The following is a 21,148-nucleotide window of genomic DNA, read 5'->3' on the forward strand; positions in this document are numbered from 1 at the left end:
ATTTGAGTGTGCAGGACGTTTGTCCTGGCCTGTTATATATTAGACTGATGTAGAATAAGTCTGGTGATGATTTTTTTGTATGAAATTTATGGCGTGGTGGTAAGGATTAGAGGAAACGCTAGTAGTAGATGCTCATGCGGGATCTGGCAACCCGTAGCCTGGGGGGAGGAGGAGAGGATACCACGTTCTACAGCAGACCTGGGCATTGTAAGGCCCGGGGGCCACATGCGGCCCGACAGCAGACCCTAACTGGCCCACATGAGCTCATTGGTAAATTAAAAGTCAATGCAATAGATCATCATAATAGACGTAACCAATACAACGCCACTGCTTTTATTTTGAAGGATACCGTTTTTTCACACATACTTTCTGTACTTGCATAAGGCTGATGCACTGATTGGTTTGTTAGTCAGTTTCAACCCATGAAGATATCAGCAAATGGCAAAAAAAAAAAAAAAAAAGAGAGAGAGATTAATTCCGAATGCAGAGTTTTTAACAAGACATGGACTTGTAAGTATTTCTTTTCTAAAGTCAGAGGTAAAGAAAACGAAAAGGAACTGTGATATGCAAACAAAGCTGGATGCATTTATAGTTTTTCATGTATAGTTAATGTGGAGCTGCTTTTGCACATTTTTGAAAGTCTTTTTGTGAATATTCATTAAATAGTTGTATTCTGTGCTCCACATTTTCATTTTATTATTGTGTTGTTGCATTTACTGTTTTTGTATTTTATATAGATTACAGTACATATATAGATACAGAGAGATACTTAGGAGAGCTGCAAGTGTATTGATCCGGCCCTTAACAACTGTCAAAGTTTCTCATGTGGCCCCATTGGAAACTTAATTGCCCACCCCTGTTCTACAGTATTTTGAATGTGATTGCAGTACCAGTTTTGGCCACAATCCTACATACTGCAGCTTTAACACATTCATCATTCAATATATCAGGCAACGATGACACAAGATCTTTCTGCTGGTTGGAAAAAATAATCAACTATCAGCAGCTTTTTCCGTAACTTAAACAGTAAAAACACTCAGCCAATAACAACAATAAGAACACATGTCACAGTTTCAGCATTTTTCTTGCAAGGAGGAGTTTCTTATAGTGTAGCTTGAAAGGAAGAAGGAAGTTTTCTGTGAGAATTAAATGATAGGTTTATAAGGAGGACCATATTTGTTTCCTGTTTAAAAAAAAAAAAAAAAAAGATCTTGGATAAAAATCTCAGGCATCATAAAAGCTAATTTGCATCTGCTAAAAAATTCACTTCCTGATGAAACTGACAGTCACCACATACAACTTCAGGTTTGTTTTAAACAGTAAGTTGAATAAAACTTATAACTGTTTATTCCTCATAGTCTTCTACATAAAATAAGTAAAAACTATATGGAATACAACTCTGGAAATGGAAAAAGTGCAAAAAAAAAATCACATTATGTTGCTTTAGGCAATAAAATAGGGTTCTCTTATTGTTGTAGAGAAATAAATACAAAATAAATTCAGTTAGTAGCTAAACAGGCTGTATTTAACACTCTCTATAATAAGAAAAAATGTATTAAATATTTCAAACAGCAGCACAAATCACAGCAGAAAAATGAAAAACAGTAATGTAACATAAAAGCTGGAAATACAGTATGTTGTGGTTCACTGTCTTGGTACAGGTGGGTCCTTCTCTGTGTATGGACTGTATCAGGTCATCAAGTGTCTCTGACTACATGCCAACAGGTGAGGCACGAAGTATGCAGCCGTGCCATCGTCAGGGATCAGTTCCAGAAACTCTGCGGGGCTCATCTCCATGGCAACCACTACCAGAGTTTCTGTTGGCAAGGAAATAAATCACATAGAAATGATAAAACGAAACATATGAAACCTAATCTCACTTAATAATAATTTCCTCAATACTTCTACTTAACACTTCACATTTATGATGGCAGGCACCTACGCTTGACTTTGTTGTTACGACTGCGACAGTGCAAGAGCTTAAATATCACTCTGGCAAAGTTAAGTCAAAAGTGACACCGTAAACATGAAAAGACCTGTGAAAAGTAACACTGTAAACATGAAAAGACACAAAAAAAGCAACACCGTAAACATGAAAGGACATGAGAAAAGTAACACCGTAAACATGAAAAGACATGAGAAAAGTAACAATGTAAACATGAAAAGACCTGAAAAAAGTAACAATGTAAACATGAAAAGACCTGAGAAAAGTAACACCGTAAACATGAAAAGACCTGAGAAAAGTAACACCGTAAACATGAAAAGACATGAGAAAAGTAACACCGTAAACATGAAAAGACATGAGAAAAGTAACACTAAAAACATGAAGACATGAAAAAAGTAACACCGTAAACATGAAAAGACATGAGAAAAGTAACACTAAAAACATGAAGACATGAAAAAAGTAACAATGTAAACATGAAAAGACCTGAGAAAAGTAACACCGTAAACATGAAAAGACCTGAGAAAAGTAACACCGTAAACATGAAAAGACATGAAAAAAGTAACACCGTAAACATGAAAAGACATGAGACTGACTGCACCGTTTTTTCCTTCTATACCTTTGAGTGCAGCCAACAGGATGCTGTTGTCCATCGCCGCTCTCGTCCGATTACAAAGTTCTGGGAGAAGCTTCTGCCACCACAAAGCCTGAAAAGATTAGAAAAATGTAAGCTATATTGTCTTAAAGAAAAATAATAACACTGAAAATACAAGTAAGGTTCTGCATTCAAACCTAACTTAAATGAAAGTTTTATCACAGGACAATACAGTTGTGGAAAAAATATTAGATCACCCCTTGTTTTCTTCAATTTCTTGTTCATTTTACTGCCTGGTACAACTAAAGGTACATTTGTTTGGACAAATATAATGATAAAAACAAAAATAGCTCATAAGAGTTGAATTTCAGAGCGGATATCTATCCATTTTCCATGTTTTCTTGATAATAACCAAAATCACTTCAGTTCTTACATCAATATCTATGGCATTGTACTGACAAAAACAGTGCTTTTAGGCATTCCATGTTTTCTATTCTGTCTGTTTTAGTCACATGATACACACAGGAGCTAGAACTTGATTGCATAACTGTTGTTTTTGATGACTTTTTGATGGTCTAATTATTTTTTCCACGACTGTAGAAAGAAAGAAGTGTGTTTTACTAAGACATGCCATTTTAACATTTTTCTTAACACTTTTCACATATTGGATATTACATATTGTATTTTATATATTGTATGTCCCTTTGTGGTGTGTTCTTGTTGCTTATATGGATGGGGTGCTTACCAATTTCATTGCATTACTAATTTAATAACAATAAAGGCTTTCTGATGTTTATGGATTTTACAGCTACATTAATGTATGTGTTGTTGTCTTTTAAAGAAATGAGTTTATTAAAAAGTGCACAATGAAATGGAAATACCTAAAATTTGTACTTTAGTCCACCAATGTATTCTATTTATTTATTTTTTTTTAATTTTACACTCAAGCCACTGGATACTGGTAATCACTTTGATGTATTACTGGGGATCACTACAGTACTCTATATTTAGGGTGAATTTTATGGCAGCGTATGTGTTCCTTTCTCCTTTTAAGTTATGATAAACACTTTATTTTTATATTAATTCTGCTGAAAGTACCATCTGTTTTTACTCATTGTATATCAGCAACACAGAACAGCAGAATAAAAAGCTAAAAATTCTATCATCTGTATCTCTAGGACAATTTAAAGTTCTAATTTCACCACATTTTACTGATAACTGTTCTTATATTCACTAATTTCAACTATTTATATTTTAAATGGGTTTAATTTTTTTTTTAAAACTGCCTTTTATCGTTTGTTTTTGCTTTTATCTTCACTGATTACACATATTCTGAGTGCTTAACATTTTAAATCTACTTGTTACATTTTTTATTGATTTTGATGTTATTTTTACCATCAATAATTTCCTGTTCTTTTAGTTATATTGCAAGTAAGGTCTTAATTCAACATGTTTTCAAATTAAATACTACTACTACTACTACTACTAATAATAATAATAATAATAACATCATTATTATTATAGCTTCATCAATTCTTAATAATGACTCCCATCCTTTATGAGGTGAATTTCAGCTCCTTTCCTCTGGACAGAGGTTTTAGTCCTAAGGTGCAGGTCACAGTGTTATAAAAACAGCTTTGTTCCTGTTGCCGTCACTGAGCTCAATAAGAAATAGTGACATTTCACTTTATTAATTTATTTTAGTTATTTATTCTATTTCTTTGATGTATTTATCATTATTGTGACTTCAAATTTTTAAATTTTATGTTCTTAACCTGGTTTTTATCCCAGACTGTTTTTATCCTCTCTGGGTTTTTATTGTGTTTTAATGCATCTTGTTTTTATTTATTTGATCTTATTTATTCATTTTATTCTTTTACTTTTCCATGCTGCTAGACTGATGAATGGTGGAACACTGAGCACTTTGTGTCCTGTCTGGAAGCTCGATCAAGTACCTGCCGAACAGGTTCAATGTATGTCTCGCTGTAATGCCAAAAGCAGTCACCTCATCTGCAAAACAAATCTACCCACTGGTACAAATAAAGTAACCTTGAACCTTATTACTACTATTATTATAATACTAAAGCTCTATACTAAATCTCTTTGTATATGTGTGTTATTTAAAGTAACCTCACGTTGTTTATTCTGCATATCTATAATTATTACCAGAACCTATGATATTTTCCATGGTTTGAACTAAGTGTCCTCTCGTCAGTACAGACCATGTTTTTGTCTTGTAGCTGGTGATTGGCGTAGGCGATGATGGCCTGAGGGCATCGGTCCAACAGCTTTTCGATGCTGCTACCGTACTGCTCCCTTCTGGTGGCACAGAGCAGGTGCAGACTGAAGCCCCATAAGGTTTCATCTGACAGACGCTCCAACAGCGGAACCACAGAACCCACAGACAGAGACGGACCACACAGCAGAGACTGGGGACACACGGACGCAAAATAGTACAGAAATTAACATGATAAAAGCAGTTTTAGGTTAGACAGTTTTTTTAGTGGTGAAGTTTATTGCATGTGTTTGTCATAATTTTAACTTTCACCTCATTTTATTACTGCAATTTTTTTTTTTTTACTAAATAGTCTTTTGTGTGTTTTTGCTTTTATCACCGCTGATAACACATGTTTTAAGTGTCTAAAGTTTTGATTTTACTTGTTAGATTTTTATACATTTTTTTAAAACTGTTTTTTTTTTTTTTAAATGTTTTCATCATCAATAATTTCCTGTTTCCTCAGTTCTATTGCAAATGAAGTCTTCAATTCAATATATTCTACGGTTAAATAACCATATAAAAATAATACTAATGCTCTATACTGTATCTCATAAGTCTCATAATCAACTAAATGCAGAATCTGACAGTGAAGCTTATTAACCCTTTAAGTTAAGATCAGTTAAGTCAGTTAAGATCAAGACAACTGAATGAAACACACAGCTTTTTGAAATCTTCATATCAAAATATATGAGTCAGATAAAAAATGGAGGCAGGAGCAAAGAGGGAGTAAGCTGAGAAAAAAAAACAAACTAGAAGCACTCGGAGAGCGCAGACCTCCGCCAAGGCTGATCAGTGGCCCCCCCTGTGGGCCCCCCCACCCCCGATCACCACCAAAATTTAGTCATTTCTTCCTTATCCCATTTCCAACAAACCCTGAAAATTTCATCAAAATCTGTCCATAACTTTTTGAGTTATGTTGCACACTAACGGACAGACAAACAAACAAACAAACCCTGGCAAAAACATAACCTCCTTGGCGGAGGTAAACATTAACCTACTTGCAGTTTGTGTAGGGCATCCTGGTGTTGGGCACTGGACATGTGAACTGGACAGAGAACAGTGAGCCAGGGGTATAAAGCACCATAATGGGAGCAGGAGTTGATCTAGAAAAAGGCAGAAGAAAGTGATACTGACATAAACTACCATCAACATCCAATCCAATCCACTTTATTTATATAGCACATTTAAACAGCATTTCCAAAGTTCTGCACATCGTAAAAACAATAAAACAATGAAAAGAAATACACTAAAAACAAAAAATAAGTACATAAAACTACAATGATGCTATAAATAAAACAATAAAATCAAATAGTTAAAAGTAATAAAATAAATAAATAAATAAAAGACACAGAGGACCACACAACTCACGTGAAGTTAAAAGCCAGAGAATAAAAGTCATAATTTTCCCATCAGATTAAACAAGATCACCAACAAATCTTTTATCTTCTATACTTTTTATATATAAATCTTACAGTTATAGTCATTTACTTTGGCTATTTCAGTCACTGAGAAAATATTTCCTGCACTGTCAGATTGAGTCAAAGGCGTTAATTCTTGTCAGATACTGTACCAAATCCTCAGCGCTCTTCAGTGATCTCCTGGCTGGAGGTGTGTGTGAAGGTTTAGGATGCGTTTCTGAGTTCGTCAGCCGGTCGATATAAACCAAAGCCACTCTGAAGAGGATCTCCTGGATGACGGCCTCCTGTGATGAGGCCATGAGCATCGCCTCCCAGAAATCCACCTGCAGGCAGTTCTCACAGCCGAGCTCCTACAAACACAAAGACCTTGTTTTACTTTGGAGGATCATCTATTTTGGACAGATTTTATTTCAAAAATTGAAAAAATAAACTAGCAGTTTTCACACAGGTCTCAAAAATCAGACTGATGATTTTATTCCAGCAGTTCATTGTGTCAGTGTCAAATTATAACAAACCTTGAATAAACAATCGGCCTGTTCCAGCTGAACTTTGTTGTTCTCGTGGAGAGCCACCATGGCGGCGACCAGCAGCCCCGGCTGAGAGCGAGCCAGCTGGCGGGCCAACGCTGTGGGCCGGATGTGTGTGTGCTGGCCCCCACCTCCACCATGAAGCAACAGCCTTGACTCCTCAATGAACCCGTAAACCAGCAGCATCTGAACACAAACACAAAGCATCAGAGTGCAGTGAAGTGGAAACCAGGGCTCTACCATGTGACGGAGTAAATGATAAAAGTCATTTCATTAATGTCCCATCATTTATTTCACTACATTGTAGGGAATGTCTTAATGTCGGTAATTTTCCTTGTTTTGATGCTTGAAGATAATAACATTACATAATAACTTCATAGCTTTATAAGCCTCAAAATCAAACTCACCCATGTCGAACAAACACTGCCATTTCAGCATCAAACTCCATTATTTTCATTTAGAGCTGTGTCCAGTGGTGAAAACAGAAACAGTGTTTCTAGTTTTTAATCATTTTGGCACTTTCTTTGACTCTAAAAGTTGTTTCTTAACAGATCTCATCCAAACTTCACACATTCTGCTCCAGATGTCAGGAATAAACTCCCAGAAAGCCTTAGATCAGCTGAAACACTCAGTTTATTTAAATCCAGGTTAAAGACCCACCTGTTCTCAGCTTCATTTGAATAGAATTTTTATTTATTAGTTCAGATCTGCACTGTTTCTTTTAAGCTTAAAGTTTTTATCTTTTTTCTCTATTTATCTTTTTTTTTCTCATGCCAATACTTTTTATTGCTTCCCTGCTGTAATGCTTTTAATGTTTTATGTAAACACTTTGAATTGTCTTATACATGAAATGTGCTATATAAATAAACCTGCCCTGCCTTGCCTTTCTGATACTTTAGTCAAAGGCCAGACGATAGTTTTCCTCATCATGGAAGACCAGCAGAGGGACTCATTACTCCCTCTAGTGGTCTAATGATTTTATCTCATTTTTTATATTTGAAAGTAGAATTACTAGACGTAACATTTTTAAAGTTACATTTGGTTAAATAACTTTAAAACTTAGCTTGTAGCTCTCACCTCAGCATGTCGGTCCATCAGCTGAGTGTACTGCAGCATGTCGTCCACACGCAGTGCCATGGTTGCCATGGTGATAGTCAGAGGAACCGAAACCCCTGTGGTGTCCTCCAGATGTTTTAAGATTTGCAGAGTTCGGTCTGGACTGAGGTGAATCATGGAGGGGCTCGCACAGACACTGATAAGCTGGGAGGGTTCTGATTGGCTGAAAATGTCTATCATCTCATCAGCTGCTTCCTGTCATTAGAAAGTTATTTTTATTTAATATATCACTTTAGTTACAGGTTCTTTTGTTACAAAAATGCTAATATTCTGGCAGATTTATCACCTGACTAGTATTTACTTTTTACGCTGTTTATAGGAACTACTGCAGCCATTAATGTAAAACATTTTAAAGTGGTTAATATTGACATTCATCTGGTTCATTAAAACCATTTATAGCATCACACATCATCTGCTGCTCGTCTTTATGTAGAATACTGTGCACCTGGCTGAGGCTCTGCTCGGTTTCCTCTAACAGGTAATGCTTCAGGAAAAACAGGAAACCAGGGCCGTAGCAGTGTGGGCTGCTGGGAAGAGGGCGGTTCCTTGCCATGACCTCGGTGATGGACAGACCAGACATCCTGTAATATGGTAAAGCCAGGTGGCAGTCCTTTGGACTGCCCCTGACATATCAGAAGAGAAAAGAGAAAAAAATAAATTAGTACTGAAAAACAGTCAATATATGCTTGGAGGGTAAAATTTATTTAGTTTATAATCCATATGAGCATAATTTATCAGGTCAGTGAATGGATAATTGAGCTTTTGTGACTGCACTCTTTCATATTCTAACGAAAAATCCATAGTTACTATATATTTATCTTCTTTTGCAAATGTGTTACCTGCTGAAACAGTCTCCCAGCTGTGCACAGTTTTCCCTGAATGCCTCCTCCAGTTCTTGTCTGTCTGTCGTAGCAGATCTCTGTGTGTCTGTCTGCACAAACCCCCCCTCCATGTTCTCTGGTTCTGTCTGAAGTAAAGAGGCTCTGAGGAGAAGATGCGCTTCACCGAGCAGGTGTTGAAGGCTCTGGGACTGCGGGTTGGTCTCTGCATAGCGTTGGCTGTATTCAACCTGACTCACACATACATAAGTTAAATGTTAAAGCGAAAAAACACATGTACTAAACTGAACATGTAAAAAGAGGCAGTGTTAGTGTAGTGATACCATTTCGTTGTAGAGGGTGATAGGGGAGACTGTGTCGACCACATAGAGGTTCCATCCATGTCCTGCTGTGCTGGTCTCTTTGGGGGAAGACATCGTCCACTTCCTGGTTCTAGGGTCAAAGGTTACACAGAGAGGCAACAACAGAGCACCTGAAAACTGACATCTGAGGCACCATCAAAACTTCTAATCCTGTAGATTCTTGAGCAGATTCTTCCAAATAAAGTCTTCAATTAAAATAATAGTCATCTGCCCATGTGTAAAATGAAACAAACTGAACACACTGCTTAACTTTAATTTGTAATGCACATTTAGAAGACAATGGAGACAAAAAATGAAGATATCTTATTTATTATTATTATATTATATTATTTATTATTTATGGTGGTATGGTGTAGCTGCAAGATGTTGCCTCAAACATGTTGCTATTTTAAATATAAGCAGGCAGAATTATAAATCTATTACACATGAACATCCGTTGTAAGTACAGCCTACCTGTATGACATAAGAAAAAAAAAGAGAGGGCTATGAAAATTGCAAGTCGTCATCATCGTTAAGTATAGTTTCAAGCAAACCTCTTTTAGTAGGAGGCTTGGTTATCACACACCTAAGATGAAACCCCCTGTTTTCTGTTTCATCTACATTTGCTGTGTCACTTGTGTTTCAGTGTTAGGGCTGATGGGTTTGGAGATGACAGTGACACTGAAAACAAATGTTAAAACAGACGTAAGTAATTGTTGTTACTGCAACTGCATGATTGAGTTAAATGTGTAAATCACAAAAAAAGCCGCTGTATTTCAGCCCAAACATAATTAGTTTGTGAGAAAAAAGCAGTGGTGGAATCTAAAAAGTACATTTTTTCAAGCTGAAGTACAACTTCGAAGTACTTATTTATTTTTTTCCCAATTAATTCAACAATTTGTACTCCACTACATTTCAGAAGTAATTAATATACATATGTTTGTCTGACAGTTTTAGTCACTTATCAGATTACAATTTTTTCATGTACTTCCTGTTCAATGAAAACCATTAATTTCCACATGAAAAAAATTAATAAAATGTTCCTTTATGGACTGAATTTAAGGTTTCCTCCTTATGTGACTGAATAAATTGATTAAAACCTCTTGGACTAGTTGGAACATACATTACCACAAACTGAAAACATCATATATGATAGTAAAACACTGTCAGGAACCAGTGATTAGATTTTGCTGAAACTTTTAATTGAGGTTTTAAATACAGAGCTTTTACATGTAATGGAGTATTTTCACTGTACGTTTATTTAAGTAAAGGATCTGAATAATTTTTCCACCACTGACACACACAAACACACACACACACACCGCAGTTAGGCAGGTTAGGTCGACTACATTAGGGACTACAACAGGGAGTATTGTCACTTAAGACCAAGCCGCAAATAAAGCTGAAATGTAGGTAAAACAACATAAATTATAATCACAGGTTCTGTTGTTGTAAATTATGGATTATGGATTGTTGGATTCCAAACAAAAGTTTAGGTTGTAACTGTTTTAAGGTCTGTGATAAGGTAGGGACTTATTTAGCACTTTATGTAGCATTTATTAAGAAGCCTGATGTAATGAAAGATTTAAGAAAAATTTGGATTCTATTAAATTTCTACAGCTTTTTAATGATTTAAGCATAATATCCACGTATATTTTATGAAAAGTAGTGTAACTTTGCCAATCCTGCAATGTTCACGAGCAGCAACTATACTGAGTTAGTAGCACCAATGTAAACCAGTGACTAAAAGCATTATGGGAAGTTAGTGAGGACTATGGAGTATGGTCAGTAATGCTCAATGTCATAATTTGTAGCCAAATCATGGACCAAACACACGATTTTTTTTTATGTTTCTCTTATACTTTATATATTAAGGGAACACATTTAACAAGTTGTTTAGAACTAGAGATTGCATACAAGTCACTCTGGTGAATAGAGGTTTTGTTTCTATGACCAAAAAACGTTTGTTTCTGATTTTAATAAAAAAGATGGAGTTTATTGGGGTAAACTAGCAATAGAGACTGCAATGTATTGAAACACCATAACTACTTTTTTAACATGAAGGTAAAACAAAACAGATGCACAGAATAGGCTGAACATCAGCTGTTGGCAAATAAGTAACATTTGACCCATGGCAGTGGCTGATGGTTCTATTCTGTTACATTAAAGGTTGTTTTGTACATCTATGGATTTATGGTGATTCAAATACAGTGTGATTAATGCCTCTAAGACAGTTCAGTTATTTTCAGATTTCCTCCTTTCTCGAGAGGGAATAAATAATAACAAAAATAACTATGACATCGATGTAAACCCAGAATTTGGTAGTCAGTGCATTCCCCTTCAACACAATATGGACTATCAAGGAATCTTTTGTCACAACAGATAGAAGGAGGTGGTTCATAATCATCTCCTGAAGTGAGTATGTTTGAGGTTTCTCTGTTTTGCAGCTTGGTCTGGAAGAGACAACTGACACTGGGGGTGGGCGGGGTCTGTCTTACAGAAAGGGGCGTGACAGAAGGCTGTCCAGAGCCGGTGTGGTTGTGGGATCAATTCCCACCGCCAGGAAAATACCAGTCAGCATGGTGTGATCTTTCAACTCGCTAAAATAACGACACACAGTAAACAGGATTATAAATGCCTGCACACACTCACAGGCCTAGTGCTGGTGAGGGTTTCTGATTCACACAAGGGTGAATTTAATACTGTGTCCACAAAACCTTTTCTAATGGAAGGGTCTGTCTATTTAGTGATCATTGTTTGTGTTTAATGTGTGAGACTTACAGGCTTCTGCGCTGTGTGATGCGTTCAGTTTCCTCTTGTGTCTCTGTATCAGCTGCAGAGAGCAGAATGACGTGGCGGCCGTAGACACACACAGATCGCAGGCCAATAAACAGCTGCATCCTGAGTGCACACACCTCCAGGGTGCTGTGAGGACACGCCTTCAAACACAGAATACACAGGGAAACGTAATTTAACTCACAATAATTGAATCATTTTCTGAAAAGAGAATAAAATTCACACTTAACATGATTGAAAATGTTAGAAAATCCAATAATGTAACACAATGTCCCGACTGATATTGTAATATCTTTCAGTGGGTCATGTTTTCTGATGATGTCATAGTTTTGACAGATAATATAATGATGAAAAAAGGTTTTTCCCTCCAAAGTTTTACGTACAAGCATATCAAATTTATAACACTGTTAGTGTCATATTAGCCTACTGAAAAATGACAATGATTTCATGTTTGGCAAGTGGAACATTATTATCAGGCCAAGACTGAACTAAAATCTTTGTACGTGCATATGGGTTATGGGTGAGGTTGTGTCGTGATTCGCCATCACAAGATGACAAAAGCTGCAGATGGTAAGACAAGGTTCAAGGATACGACTCATACCTTCATGGTGGTATCAATGTAGGGGTCTTCAATCCGAGCTGCTACAGCCGCACAGCGGACGGTAAAACACTGCACTGCACTCCTACAAGACATGAATCAACAATAGTAAATACAGAAGGACCTTCAAGGTAAAACAACCAGATATAGAAAATCTACATTACAGTTACACTTTCTGAATTATCCAGATTTTCTTTAGAATAATGTCCATTATTAAACTGTGTTTCAGTAGTCCAATGTTCTGTGTTCATACTTGGTTATAACATGCAGCAGGTGGTTTGTTAACACTGCCTCCAGGACCTTCTCTGGGTACTGATACGCAGAAAGCAGCTCGACTCCTCCTTTCAGACTGTAGAGGAAGCCAGCGTTGGGGAGGGAGAAGAAGCAGAAGACACAAGCCGGTTCTTCATGAGACTGATTACCTGGATTTAAAGACAAAAATAAAAGCAATACAATGATGCATTCAAGTAACAACTGGCAAGTAAAATAAAACATTTTAATGAACATAAAATTGACCTAATGATTTCTTAGGAATGCGGGATTTTGCACAAAAAAAATAAAATCTGAAGCACAACTGAAGTTGAGAATAAAGGTAACATTGGTATAAATATATAAGCAGATTTTACTTAGGGAAGTTGAGCAGCTTTTATTTAAGTATAAGCACTAACACCACACTGTGAATGTTCACATGTAAAAGCTCTACATTCAAAACACATAGAAACAAGTGTATTTTTCTGGACAGGAAGTAGATGAAAAACTGTCACAAAGAATAAACTGAAGTTGTCAGACTAATATAGTGGAGTAAAAAATGCAATATTAGTTCCTCAGATGTACACAAGTAAAGTACAACTACTTCAAATTTGCACTAAAGGATAGCACTTAAGCAGAGGCACCTTCCAATCCATCCACTGTTGTACTAAGACAATAATGTGTTAAAATGTGTCAGGTGTGTATAAACGTGGTTGTAACATCATCATTCTGTCTGTGTGTGTTGTACTCACTGATGAACAGCGGGTGGAGCTGTAACGAGTGGAGCTGAGTGTCCTCCACACTGCAGCCCTGGGAGAAATCTGGACTAAAGCGCCTACACAAAAAAAGGGAGAAACACTAAATACCATATATCTCACTTTTTTACAAAACTCTGACTGTGAAGGTTAAAAGGTGGCGCACACACACCTGAAGAGAACATAGGACAGTGTGTATTGACCTCTGTCCTCCAGTCCAGTCTTTTCAATGCTGACAGAGATGTCGCAGTTTTTCGCTCGATCACCAAGTAACTCTTGGTTTCTCGGGAGGAAAAGAAAGTCAGACTGGTCTTCAACATCATCTGCAAACACACAAACATACACATATCAGGATTTCTCTCAGGTTTTATGTTTCATTTAGGACCTTTTAGTGACCTGAACATGAGGTCACTGATGTGTGTCTTTTAACAAAAGTGTATCAGAGGGATATGTATGTTGTTACCATATTTTTGTGTGTCTAAACATTCTTCTGCCTCTTTGGGTTCGAAGGAGGACTCTAGTTTCAGCACCAGCACCTCCAGCTCTGCCTGCACTGCTACATATTCTGCACACAGTGCCACCTAGTGGAATAAAGAAGTAAGAAATTAAAAAAGAAAGTTGTGATTTATGCATCAGTAAAAAATGTACTGCTGTAATAAATGTGTCTTCTGCCTAATCCTTTTAAGACTGCCATTATAACAGGCTGCCTAGATGTCCTCATGTTTTCCTTGCAATAAAAGTGTTAGCGAATGTCTTTTTTTGCCAATTCTTTTGTACCTTTGTTTTCAGAAAGAACTTAACTTTGAATATCTGGCCATTAATTATCAATATTATAAATAACAAATCTTAAACAGTGTGTTAAAGTAAAAAAGAAAAAATGGACTTGAAGTTTTTGCATATTTATTATCAGAAACAACTGTAAATGTCTATAATGAAACTTTTTGAGATTGCAAAAAAAACTTTCAACTATTTTACATCTGCTCAAACATGCCTTTTGGTCTTGAACATTCAGTATCCATATTATGGCTTCATATTTTTTGTTATTTCCAGGCGTTTTTTAGCCAGTGTGGAAGTCTCTGAAACAGTTCCTTTCTACTTGAAATAAGAGTCCACCATGGCTGCCGTAAGGTGTTGAATATAGTTGGAAAGCACAGGACCTCAGCTTCCTGATGCACAAATGGTTCAGTAGTTACAGTAATTTGAATACTGTAAAGTGCTAAATGCAGTGCTGGAGAGATTGCAGTTTATAATTATAAATATGACAAAAAACGACCCTCTGGATATCACACATTTGGTAAAGCTACATGAAGATGCATTCATGTAACATAATCAAATGAAAGTCTAAGTTCTGGCCTGCTGAGAATATAATTTGCTTCTGATAATGTAACAGCCAAACACATTAGAAAAGTAACATAAAAGGAAAGAAAAGTTGAGAAGTACCTGTTTAGGTTTAATTCCTGGAACATGCAGGATGATGGAGCGTTCAAAGTCCAAGATGGAAAAATTCTGGTTTGAACTTGACGTTTGCCCTGAGATCAGAAAATAGGGAGATGTTAGATCAACCTGGACAGAAAAGCATATAAGTACAGTTTATGATGCTTTATGTTTTTGGTCAGTGTGTTCTTCTGTTCAGACAATGACTTTCACACATTTATATTAATGTTCCTTTCCTAAATTTACCTTGAGTCTGACTGGAACTCTGCTGAGTGTTTGGCAGTGGAAGGTTCTGCTGATTCTGACTCTGTTATAGTTGTCGTTTATTGGGGGTTGAAGAAAGAAAGAGGAAACATGGCATATGGATGAGAGTATGTGATGACTGTAACATGCTAAAATGAAAGATGGGCATGAAAAACATAAGAAAAATGCACTTTTTCTGACCTTAAAGATGGAATGATACAGTTTATTATAATATCCCTGCTGTAAAACTTCTATTATTTACTGTACTGGTTTAGATAAATTCCACTTTTGTGTAGGTCCAAGAGAAATTATATCATGTTATAAATGAGAAGCTTTTTCATTTGGTCTTTAACTGAAGTGAGCTCATGCGACATCCACAGATAAACTCCCAGATGAGTTTAATCCCTACCATGTTCTGCTGGTTCTGTCTCCTCAACGTGAACAGAACCAGAGTGTTCTCGCAGGCGACTAGAAGGTCCCCAGTTACAGAGCAACAGGCTACAGTGACAGGACGCTCGGACAAAGGGATTTCAATGATCTCCGTCTGGACTCCACCCCGCAGGGACGCCCCACGCAGCAGGTGGCCCAGCAAACGCACCCCAACACGGGCTTTCTCCTCAGCCTGAATGAACAACCAAAGAATAAATACAAGATATAATTCAAAGGAGCTTAAAGAGATTAGTGTTTTCATTTTGTGTTAATTTAACATTTAATGTTAACGTTACAGTCATCTATCTCAATATCTTTCCAGGTAATGCTCTTCCAAAAAATCTGTATTTTATATACTTTACTGAGGTACAGTAGTTTACATCACATTTATGACTACAAGTGATAATAACTGAAATTAAGTACAGTATATACACATGTCTGTAAAACACCTTATTTTAGTAGTAACTGTGTACCTGGTATCGCCAGTTAGTGTAGGCTCTCAGGTAGGTGGCAGAGTTCTTCTCCTCAATTGTCACCAAATAATCGCCTGGATGCAAGAAACAGGAGGGGGAAAATTTTACTTCATTAGATTCTTTCAGTTATTATAAAGAGGCGGTTCTCAATAGTCAAAAGAAGCATAAAGAAAAGTGTAAATAAGTGGCCCAACATAGCAATTTCTCCAAACAGATGCTCAAAAGACATCCTAAAAAGATTTTAATAACTAGAAGCACTCGGAGAGCGCAGACCTCCGCCAAGGCTGATCAGTGGCCCCCCCCGTGGGCCCCCCCACCCCCGATCACCACCAAAATTTAATCATTTCTTCCTTATCCCATTTCCAACAAACCCTGAAAATTTCATCAAAATCTGTCCATAACTTTTTGAGTTATGTTGCACACTAACGGACAGACAAACAGACAAACAAACCCTGGCAAAAACATAACCTCCTTGGTAAAAATGCAATAAAGACAGTGCTTTTAGGCATTCCATGTTTTCTTTTCTGTCTGCTTTAGTCACATGATACACACAGGAGTTAGTACTTGATTGCATAAACATTGTTTTTGATGACTTTGATGGTCTAATAATTTTTTCTGCAACTGTATGTACTGTCTTTACCTATTTTGCTGTGGCGGATGCTCTTCACAGTGCCCATGGTGGCAAAGCGACAGATGAGAGGACAGCCCTCCTGGTCCAGACTGTATGCCTCCACCTTTGTACACAACACAACACAATCAGTGTTCTGCAGGAAATTTTCACCTTTAAAAAGCCTTAACAACTGAACTCACATTTGACACTATGTTTTTCTGTGTGTAGTTATAATTCAACAGGTACATAAAGTATTTAACTTTTTATTTGTTGAGGTTCCACATGTTAAATCACAGAAGGGATTGTTGAACATGTCCTTTTTGCTACCAAGTGTCAATGAAAACTTGATGGTCTAATGCTTTGTTTTACTTTTTCCACTTTGTCAAAAGTACCGTTACTGCAGAACTAGACAGATTTAGAGATACTGAATTTCAGGACATCATCTTAAAACACAGATGTTGGCCTTTAAAAATTATTCCTAGCATCCTATTATTAAATTGAAGAAACTAGGTCAAACCACAAATTGCTGGGCCTTAATTCTGCTTTAACCGCTGACAGGTATGATGTAAAGTATGCATATTAAAATAACCTTGCATCCTCCTGTCGCCACCACAAACAGAGCTCCACCTCCACAGCAGACCAGTCCAGGCTCCTGCTCCACCTACACATAGACAAAGACATCTGGAGATTTAATACTGGTATACATGCATTAATAGTGGTTACTATTAATACAAAAACAGGCTTTCTTTTAAGCCTCTACATACCTGTACAATCTGCTGGGAGGCAAACGGATGGCAGTTGTACACATGCACCATGTTCAGTCCACTTTTGGGGGAGATGTTCGGATGAAAACTGAGGGTGGGAATGTTATCTTGAGTTTAGCTATGATGGAAACACATAAACTCCACCTGTTGATTTGTTTTTCTTGGAGTCTTAATCCATGGTCTTAAGCATAGTACCTTCCAAACACTATAAGACAAAACAGAATTCAGAGGCATTTAGTTAGTCAATAAAATCTTTAAATCTTTTTTTAGAAAAGGTGATAAATCCCATGAAACAGCACTGAACATGTACTGAGTCCAATCAAGCTCTGACAGGAGTTATGTGGAAGAAATATTATCATATTTGTGGACGTTAATGAAATTTTGTAATGACAAAAAATGCACGGTCATGTGTAGTCAAAGATAATGTGATGAAGGGCTGAAAGACTAAAATAGTAACTATATTTATATGTATAATAAAGGTTTATTTTGTTAAGGAGAGGGATAAGGAACAGCAAAAACCAAAATAAAGAAACAGAAAGTAACACCAGTGTCAGCATCAGCTATTGGCCAAAATGTAATTTCAAATATTCCTATCAGTGCATCAGTGAATCCCTTGTTGAAATCTCCCCCTTTTAGAAATAAAAAGTACCAAAACTGAAAAAAAAAATAGCATTATTAGCTACAGTAATAGTTATTCTGAGCTCAGGAAGTTACATTTTTAGACATATGTGGTTCTCACAGGACAGCAGCATCACAAACTTATGCTAATCTTTTAGAATGTGATGCACTGAAGATTTAACCCTTTCATGCATGAATTATGAGAACCTTAGTCAAGATTTTTTTCCGGAGTGTTTTTATTCCTCTTTAGGCATGAAAAAACAATGCGACTGAAATTTTTTTTAATGAACCTATTTTTTTTATAGAGTTTCAAAAATGTCCACTCAGCTGGACACCATGTGTTTAAATTTTGAAGCAAAGAAACATGTATTTAAAACACATTATCAGAAAGTGATAAACTGTGTGAAAACTATGAAATAAAATCCATTTTAAAGCCACTATTGCCGTTTTCTCACATTTTATTATACTCTAAATAGTAGTTGTTACACAATTCCTGGTGATAAAATGCAAAAAAAATAAAAATAAACTTTTTGATTAAGAAAACTGTTAATTACAGTCTAATAACAATTAGCAATTAATTTACATTAAAACATATTACTACAGATCAGGTTTATCAACAGCAAAGTTTTTTTTTTTTTTTTTTTTCATTTTATTTATTTATTTAGACAAGGACAATGCACAATATACATTAACCTTAAAAAGGACAGATGTAGTGTGCCAGATTGTAGCACCAGTGCTCATTTCCACCTGTAGTCCCTGAACCGGCTGATGTTCTCATAAAAAAAAAAAAAAAAAAAAAAAAAAACAGACATTAATAAAAGCTAAAACATTAAAAAACAGTAAAAAAAAAAAAAAAAAAGCATTTCTATAACTCCATCTATACAAAATATTCATTCACATCCAACCATTCACTCTTACTCGTCCAACTGCAGTCCGTCACACACATTAATGATATGAATGTCAGTGTACTATGGGATGGTGCATAAGCGTCCACAGTGTTGGCTGATATGGAACTAAAACAACAAAACCCATGAATATATGAGAACAGATGTACAATAACTGTCCACTGTAGTGACCAGTATGCATGAAAGGGTTAAGTACAACATTGTATACACTAAAGTTAAATACTAAAAATCTACAGTAATATGCATGTGCATGTGTTTTTCATAGGTTAAATTGTCCTGTAAATTATTGTTTGTTGTAACTGTATGGGGTAATTGTATGTTGTAACTATGTGTTGTGTTTCATGCTGTCTCTTGGCCAGGACTCCCTTGAAAAAGAGGTTCTTAATCTCAATGGGATCCTTTTCCTGGTTAAATAAAGGTTAAATAAAATAAAATTTAAAAAAATGCCAGAGACACACATGAATAGAGCAGTAATATGGATCCAAAAACATCATATATATGAGTAAAAACTGACAGGAACCATTTTACTGCTCCATGACTTTTCATCCTACAACTATATTTGTAAGGCTTTGGATGCAGGACTGTTACTTCTAGAGGAATACTGTCACCATAGAATATCTGAATACTTCCAACACTGACCTAATCTTTAAGTTAACTGCTGAATACATGAGGTTTCTCCTTTAACAGTGTGACTCCACAGAGGCTGAAGCTTGGCCATGGCTGACTGTTCTTCTAATCGATATCACATGCCTCAGTCTTGTGAGCAGCAGCAGCTTAGCTTAAACTAATTCAGCTTCAACTCATTATTCATTCCTTTAAAAACAGTTACTTTTGATGTAGGGAAGTCTGTGAAAAGCGATAGAATGTTAGTAATATACCTGCTTTGCTGACACTCCTCTGTTTTGTCCTTTCTTCCTACTTCACATCTTCTACTGCAGTTTATTGATTTTCACGCCGCAAAGCAGGAAGTGAACATTCAACCATAACAACAAAGAACCCGCCTCTTCCTCATTTTGATTGGCTGTCAATCTTGCCTGTATCGCTATTGGCATTTCTATTGGGTATTAAGAATTACATTAAAAAGATGTTAATAAAAGAAGAAATAATGGTCATATTGTGAATTTTAATTATTAATCAAACGCAGGAAATACATTTACTGTGTACATTTAATGTCTACATGAACCTACTGTGTAATTACTGACGAGAAAAGGTAAAAAAAAAAAAAAAATACAATATCAGAAGTCAATGTTATTCTAGTTCTCCTAAAAAAAACCCAAAACAAAACATTTAATCACTAACTAGCTGAATTAGACAGAATTCCTTTGAATCCTTTGCTGTTCAGATATCCCAAACTTTGCACCCAACCCATGCAGTTACTTAAAACTCACAGACGGGGGCGTTATTGACAAAAAATACAAGATATTTAGTTGTGTGATGGTGAGAGACATGTCTGTGCACAACAGATTTACAAAAATTCAGGGAAGGATCAATCTCAGTATGATATTTGCCTCCTAAGGCATTTATATATGTCAAGTGTAGTAGTTGTAAAAGTCATGCTCACATAAGTTATGTAAAATATTCCTGCATTATTGTTCAACTCTAAGTCTGTGTAGTTGTATTTATTTGTAGTTAATGATGACCATAATTTATGACTATTTCTCTTGTATCACAGTGTAGTGGTTCCCTTTGTTTGTTTATTTTTCCTGATAGGAAGACTAAATAAATGTGTGTTTTCGTATATTATTAATTCTAGTGATATGAAATGTTGCTTAGTTTTGGGTGTTCTTTAAATCACACTGAAACTCAGATTTGCGGTAGATGAATGTTATTAGCTAATTCATTTAATACAGTGTTTACCCAACTCAGGATTGGGACCCAAAACAGGGTCACGGATTTGTTTTCATTCTGTTGCCAGTTGTCAGAGGAAAATGTATGGAAAAAAAATATGATAAATATAATATTTTGTTACTTAAGACAGAAAACAAGTGTTCTTTGGAACAGTTTATTCACACAAACTCCACCAAAGAGGAGAGGCCTCAGTTGTAAAAGATGCAACAAGGCAAAAAGAAAGACATCACAAGACAGACATGACATAAAAGATGCAATGAGCAAACGCTACAGAAGAAAGAAAACCAAAGACACAACAAGATAAAAATAAGGTAGGAGACAGAGCGTGAGTAAAAGACATAACAAAACAAAACTGGCTCAAATACACAGC

The 21,148-nt window shown here is 36.1% G+C and overlaps 1 protein-coding gene across 2 annotated transcripts; it reads right to left on the reverse strand.

The window, feature by feature from the left end:
• Positions 1-693: 693 nt before the first annotated feature.
• Positions 694-19,904, reverse strand: hps3 (HPS3 biogenesis of lysosomal organelles complex 2 subunit 1). 2 transcript variants are annotated; one of them, XM_030132039.1, is made up of 25 exons: positions 19,809-19,904; positions 17,408-17,612; positions 17,233-17,304; positions 16,674-16,767; positions 16,034-16,107; positions 15,541-15,753; positions 15,135-15,195; positions 14,895-14,983; positions 13,918-14,035; positions 13,627-13,777; positions 13,452-13,534; positions 12,704-12,872; positions 12,454-12,535; positions 11,838-11,995; positions 11,555-11,656; positions 9,039-9,147; positions 8,716-8,945; positions 8,322-8,499; positions 7,838-8,071; positions 6,749-6,946; positions 6,386-6,583; positions 5,814-5,918; positions 4,760-4,966; positions 2,562-2,649; positions 694-1,817 (listed from the first exon to the last, which is right to left on the reverse strand). In XM_030132039.1, the coding sequence occupies exons 2-25, from the start codon at positions 17,456-17,458 to the stop codon at positions 1,690-1,692; spliced, it is 3,192 nt and encodes a 1,063-aa protein (XP_029987899.1). In that variant the 5' UTR covers positions 17,459-17,612; positions 19,809-19,904; the 3' UTR covers positions 694-1,689. The 2 variants fall into 2 exon arrangements, with proteins under 2 accessions (XP_029987899.1, XP_029987900.1); XM_030132040.1 differs by lacking the exon at positions 11,555-11,656 and having other exon boundaries at positions 695-1,817.
• Between the last annotated feature and the right edge of the window lie 1,244 nt (positions 19,905-21,148).

This window comes from Sphaeramia orbicularis, chromosome 4, assembly GCF_902148855.1.
Source record: "Sphaeramia orbicularis chromosome 4, fSphaOr1.1, whole genome shotgun sequence".
NCBI classification, from domain to species: domain Eukaryota; kingdom Metazoa; phylum Chordata; class Actinopteri; order Kurtiformes; family Apogonidae; genus Sphaeramia; species Sphaeramia orbicularis.